This window comes from Galeopterus variegatus, unplaced genomic scaffold, assembly GCF_000696425.1.
Source record: "Galeopterus variegatus unplaced genomic scaffold, G_variegatus-3.0.2 Scaffold286, whole genome shotgun sequence".
Taxonomy (NCBI): Eukaryota; Metazoa; Chordata; class Mammalia; order Dermoptera; family Cynocephalidae; genus Galeopterus; species Galeopterus variegatus.
The window spans coordinates 127,079-133,168 of record NW_007726397.1 but is presented as its reverse complement, the minus strand read 5'-3'; the positions used below and the strand labels follow the sequence as shown (position 1 = coordinate 133,168).

The following is a 6,090-nucleotide window of genomic DNA, read 5'->3' as shown; positions in this document are numbered from 1 at the left end:
TTCAATGGGAGGCCTATAGGCAAAGATAATTCCATGATTAAGTGGCCCTACATACACCTTACTGATTTTCCTCCTACTATAAGGGAAAGCCTATTTTAAAAGTCTCATGGGTATTTTCAGTGGTTTCTGAATTATCTGTAGGATGCTCTGACTTAGTTGTACAGAGTTTGATAATATGTGTCCACCAGATGGAGATCATGTTTTATATCAAAATTTCTGTTATGCAAAGCCAAGACGCTTGATGTTTGGTCTGTCAAAGTGTTCCTCAAGTATGCTTTGAGACACTTTTGTCCATTTTCATTGTGCTCATTCTCAACCTTCATCAGTAAGAATAATACACAGGATCTTCACAATGCATACACATTAGAAACAAACTTGAAGTCAGGCAGATGGAGGGCTTCATAAATGGTGAATGGAAGCTTTATATTTTTCCCTTTTTCCACTTGATTTCCAACAATGAAGCTGGGCTGACAGCATGTCAAGATTGGGTAAGTCATTTCTGTACATGTCAGGATGGTGTTGCTCTGACATACTGAATTTGAGCTATTCCCATAATTGAGGTTACCAGAGATAAGGATTTAAGAGCTTAAATTTCTGAATAATGTGCTCCACTGTTGGAACACTTAGGGTTTCTTTATGGTCACTCTTGGAGGTTAGTTGAGATTCCAAGTTACCTTGCTGAGCTCTGCAGAATTTCTAAGGGAGTTAAATTTGAATATCAAGTTTGGTTGCCAAATTTGTGGCTTCCTCAAACAAAACCTCATGATAAACTTCAATATATTTCATTGTTTGATTGAATGAATGCAGTACTGCAGTCAAGCTATTGGCTGCAAATGAAATATCAGAGGTTTACCCCTGGAGATTTTTCCCAAAATCTCGTTTACAAGGCTCTTGTAAACGATAGAACATTTTTAAGAACAACAATAGTAAGAATGAAATCAAAATCTGTTACTGTACTACAGAGTACAAAAGCTCAGCCGGCTATACAGTTATTCCAACTAGTATTTGTGTCACTATTTATATCATCTAAGCAAGCGTAAAACAGTGCTTGCAAGTGGTCCACCAAAATTTCAAAAGCATCATGCTTGCCTGTCCACTGAGAATGGGAAATTTCCTTCAGTTCTTTACCCTTTTCATCACTGTTCTAAAAAAGAACAGAGATTACATTGTCAAATTCTAGAAGCAGTTGTGATTGATGGAAAAAAGAACACATTTTCTCTATTGTTCCTGCTGTAGACTGGATGCCCCCCCAACTTCATTGAAGCTTTAGTTCCCACTGTTGAGGGTGGGAAATCCTATTATGGTAACTGAAAGGTGGAGCCTTGAAAAAGTGATTAGATTGTAGGACCATGAAGTAGTGAATGGATTAAAAATCATGGCCAGGGGCGTCGTTCTGAGGACTTTAAAGAGAGAGGAGTCTCAGTCTCTCTCTCTCTGCTCTCTCTGTTCCACCATTTCACAACATGATACCCTGTGTCACTGAAGTCACCACCAAGACCCTCACCAGATGTGTTCCCTGGACTTTGGACGTCCCAACCTCAGAAACTGTAAGCAATAAATTTCATTTTCTTATAAATTACCCAGTTCCGTGTACTTTGTTATAAGCAACAGAAATGGACTAATACAGTTCCCAATGCAGCCGGCTCTCATTTTGCCAACCACATATTTAAAGCACAGGAAGAGCAGAGTGTGTAGATAGCTTGAGCATATTTCTCTAAAAGTCTAGAAGCAACAACTTTCATTTTGGAAGAAAATCCACTGGACACAATGTAAGCCTGGCCATGACAATAGTCCATATTTAGTTCCCACTTCTCAGTTATCATAGTGTGAAATTTCACAGCCAAAATTTCTGCATCAACTTCATAAGGCAGGAAGCTGACATTCCCCTCTCAGGTTATGATTCATCAACAAACCTCACACCAACAGGGTAGGTGCTTTTCCCCTGTTATGTCCACTATGTCGTCAGCAATAATGGAAAAAAAGTGACTCTCACTTCCCTGAGAGTTTCTTCGAAAATACAGCTCTCACAGATCTCTAGCATCTGTTTCTGCTGCATTTTCCAACAGAACAACTTGTTAACTGCTGCTGTCTCAAAGCACTTTCCCAGTACCTCATCACTAGAATTTATCCTGAACTCCAAGCAGTGCTTGAAAGTTATCAGAAGTAAAGAGACCTTCTAGGATTTCATCAGCCTCCTGTCCATCCAGAGGTATGTTTTGTTTTCCCATAAGAACCAAGATTTCAAATAGAGATTTTAAGTATTCTTTGTTTTCCTTCTCTTCAAGGGTTAGAAGTAAAATGTCTTCCTCCTACGTTAGGCCAATGGCACAGCCATGGAGATGGGTGGGGTGCCTGTTATGCTCGGGTAACTTCTAAACCTCTTGGCTCCAAGCACCCCTGTGGCCCAGCCCCATCAGTGGTCTCCCTTCTTCTGCACCGAGGTTCTGAGCATTGCTGTTGTTGGTTCCTTTGTCTTTGTTCTTGTTGAGAAGTTTCACCCATTTTTTTCTGTTAAAGTATCCTGATAGTATCTTCACTCAATTCTTTTTTTTTTTTTTTTTTTCCCTTTTTGTCTTTTTTACTGACCGGTATGGGATCGCAACCCTCGGTGTTGCTCCCACACCGCGCTCAGCCAGTGAGCGGGAACCAGTCTCCACATGGGATCCGAACCCTCGGCGCAACCCTTGCTCCAACACCGCGCTCAGCCAGTGAGCGGGAACCAGTCTCCACATGGGATCCGAACCCTCAGCGGGAGCGCCACCGCACTCCCAAGCGGCGCACTCTCCACTGCGCCACTGGGCCGGCTCTTCACTCAATTCTTTTACTCATTTTCCGTGTCTACTATGTGGATTGTTCAAACGCCTTGTAAGGTCAAATAATGTTGGTATTGCATTATCTCCAAGAATTGTCCTACTAAGGACTAGTCTATAGATCACAGTGTCAAAGAGTTTGGCACATAATCGATAATGTTAATTTAGTTGATCAGGTGTTTTATCTTCTAAATCTCCTCTCAAAATTCTCCACCCACTTCTGGCATCTGGCTGGATCCCATGGGAACCTGAGGAAGACCAGGTCAGACTGCTCTTCCCCATGCAGTTGGGAGCAGTACAGAAGTTCAGCATCATTGCCTGCCCCTCAGGGCTAAGAAGAGGAGTCCAGCAGGCCCACCAGCCAGTGCAGCAGCACCCTATTCATTTCCTTTTTTCACAAAGAAATCTATCTCCTATCAGGTAGGGATAGTCACCTCACTGGGTGGATTTTTTTGCAGCTAAGTTCTAACCACATCTTATACAGATTTTCAACCAGTCCTTCCTTCTGTGTACCTGGTGGTTCTTAATTCCTGAGGCTTTTCAGCCTACCTGGGTACTATCTCCTAGTATAATCAAAGATGGTGTTTTTGCTTGTTTTCCCTCTTATTTTGAGATGATTTTCAAAAGAAAGGGAGGCAGATAGCACCCTTTCCCCACTCTGCATCTTGAAAAAGAAGTTTCCTTCCTTCAGTCTCCTGGTTTCCACCTATACCCCCTCACCAATCTGATCACTACCAGCTTCTGCAAGCCTTGGCCCTGGGCTGTCAACATCTCCCACAGCACTCTACCCACACAATCTCAACCAGGATTCCTTTTTTTTTTCTTTTTTTTTAAAAAGATGACCGGTAAGGGGATCTTAACCTTTGACTTGGTGTTGTCAGCACCACGCTCACACAGTGAGCCAACCGGCCATCCCTACATGGGATCCGAACCCGGGGCCTTGGTGTTATCAGCACCGCACTCACCCAAGTGAGCCACAGGCTGGCCCTCAACCAGGATTCTTGCCTTGTCCACCTCTCCACTGTCACCAAGCACTATGCTGACCCAGGTCTTTGATCCCAGCAACGTCCTTACACATGCTGGTATTTGCAGAGATAAGAAGTCAGTGGCTACAGAGAGAAATTGGTTAATACAAGGAGATGATAAAATAAATAAATTCATTAAGGATCACTGAAGCCAAGTTTCTCACTATCAAAAAAGGGAGTTATAAATACAGGAGGAAAATAAAATGAATCCTGTGATCTTGAATTGGAAGTAGAGATTATTGATGTAAATTAATTGTTTTCAATATTTATATAGAAATAGGTATTGCTGTAAATGTGTCTGTCTATACATGTGTATTTCTTAGCAATGTCCATGAAAGAGCCTGGGAACAAAGCCATCACAATAGCAACAAGCACACTTAGAGCTCAGATCTTGGTTACTAAGTACCACCTAGAGGACCCAGGGCACCTTGGAGAAATGGCTGGTTCCAGGACTCAGGCAGAGAAAGTGTAAAATGAGCCTGGAGCATATTTGGGGGCCAGAAAGTAAAGAAGTGCTCAAAGAAACATGAGGACATTTTCTGTCCTTTGTCAAAAGGACAAAGGAGCTTAAAGGAGTTTCCACTGGCCAAACTGGGGATGATTTAAGCATCAAAATAAATAAGGATAGTAATAGATTATAACCCACTGAATAAAATTGTAAATTATGAGTCCATACTGATAGAAATAAATGATGAGCTAAAAGTTCAGTGAGAAATCAGATTTTTGTATACTTTCAAATTACCTCCCCACAAAAATCCTTATTAGTAACAAATAGGAAAAGAGTAACTTTATGGTGGGGCAGTTTGGCAGACACCACCTTAACCAAGTGATCAAAGTGAACATCACAAGTAATGGGACAAACTGAAATTGTATGCAACCTGATAGGTGCAATGTGAAGACCATAGCATCACTTCTGTAATATCCTGCCGAAGGTGCATAATCTGAATCTAATCATGAGAAAACATCAAACAGACCTGCATCGAGGAATTTCTACAAAATAACTAGCCTGTAATCTTTAGTAGTGTCAAGGTCATGAAAATCAAGGAAAGACTGAGGAAATGTTCCAGATTCATGGAGTCTAAAGAAATATGACTAAAGCAACAGTGATTCTGACCCCTTTCCTTTAAAGAACATTATGGGACAGTTGGCAAAACATGAATGGGGTCTAAGGATTATATAGTATTAATGCGTAAATATTAACGTCCTAATTTTGGTGATTGTGTTGCAGTTATGTAGGAGAATGTCCTTGTTTGTAGGAAATACACAATAAGTATTTGGATGATGGGACATTAGGTCTGCAACATAGTCTCAAATGGTTCTGCGAGAGGTTTCAACTCGGGGCTGCGCACTTCCATTGGCCTGCATAGCCCTGGCTGCCAGAAATAAACTCTTTTCCTTTTCCCATCACCCAGTTCTCTTGGGCAAATTTCTTTTACCCGTCGGACGTTGGCCATAACAATATAACTTAAAATAGCAACGTTTATGTGGACTTTAAAGAACAAGGTTTCTCGGTGTGTAAGAATGTAGTGCTCAAAGACAGAAGTTATGATTCTTCTCAGTTGTAGTGTGCCCTAATAAGAAACATTGTTTCCTGTTAAAGTCACAACTATCTGTTTTCCATCCTGATGAATGGCTGGGCAGACTGTTACTTTCTCAACCTGAGTTAATTTTTACTTTCTCAGCAGCCACAAATGAAAAGAACGATTAGGTCTCTCAAACCACAGCTAATCCACTTCTCCAGCCTCCCTGGAAGTCCGCGATCCTGCGCTGGAGTCACACTCCTTCCTTTCTCTGCGTAATCCTTTAAGCATCCCACCCTCCCAGGACGCACTCAGCGCCTCAGGGCAGTCCTGCCCTTCTCGAACCTAATTGGTTGAAGGCCACGCCTCTCACCGCACTGGGGGCGGGACAAAAGGGAAAGGCTCCTCCCCGGGCGCGAGAAGATGATGTCACAGCAGCGGCGCTGAGTGCGTTAATTCCTTGGGATTATACACTCCTTGACTGCTGCAGCCTGAAGACCGTTCTGTCGGCGACACCGTCGCAATGACCATTTGTCAGTTCTTCCTTCAGGGCCGGTGCCGCTTTGGAGACCGGTGCTGGAACGAACATCCCGGCGCCGGGGGTGCGGCCTGGGGACGTCAGCAGCCACAGCAACAGCCCTCAGGTGATGAATCCGCCGCCTCCAGCCAAGCCGGGCAAGGCCCGCCAGAGGCCCAACCGGCAGGGCACGGGGGTCCCGCGAGGATCCCCGTGCT

At 43.2% G+C, this 6,090-nt stretch overlaps 1 protein-coding gene and 1 pseudogene across 1 annotated transcript in view; one reads left to right on the top strand and one right to left on the bottom strand.

Moving 5' to 3' along the window:
* Positions 1-76: 76 nt before the first annotated feature.
* Positions 77-3,122, bottom strand: LOC103585929 (annotated as a pseudogene).
* A 2,678-nt stretch (positions 3,123-5,800) lies between these two features.
* The window catches only part of NUPL2 (nucleoporin like 2), a 20,518-nt gene continuing 20,228 nt past the window's right edge, over positions 5,801-6,090 (top strand). Inside the window, exon 1 of the mRNA XM_008567029.1 lies at positions 5,801-5,999. Within this exon, the coding sequence (XP_008565251.1) occupies positions 5,879-5,999 (121 nt within the window). The 5' untranslated portion in view covers positions 5,801-5,878. The remainder of the gene's footprint in view (positions 6,000-6,090) is intronic.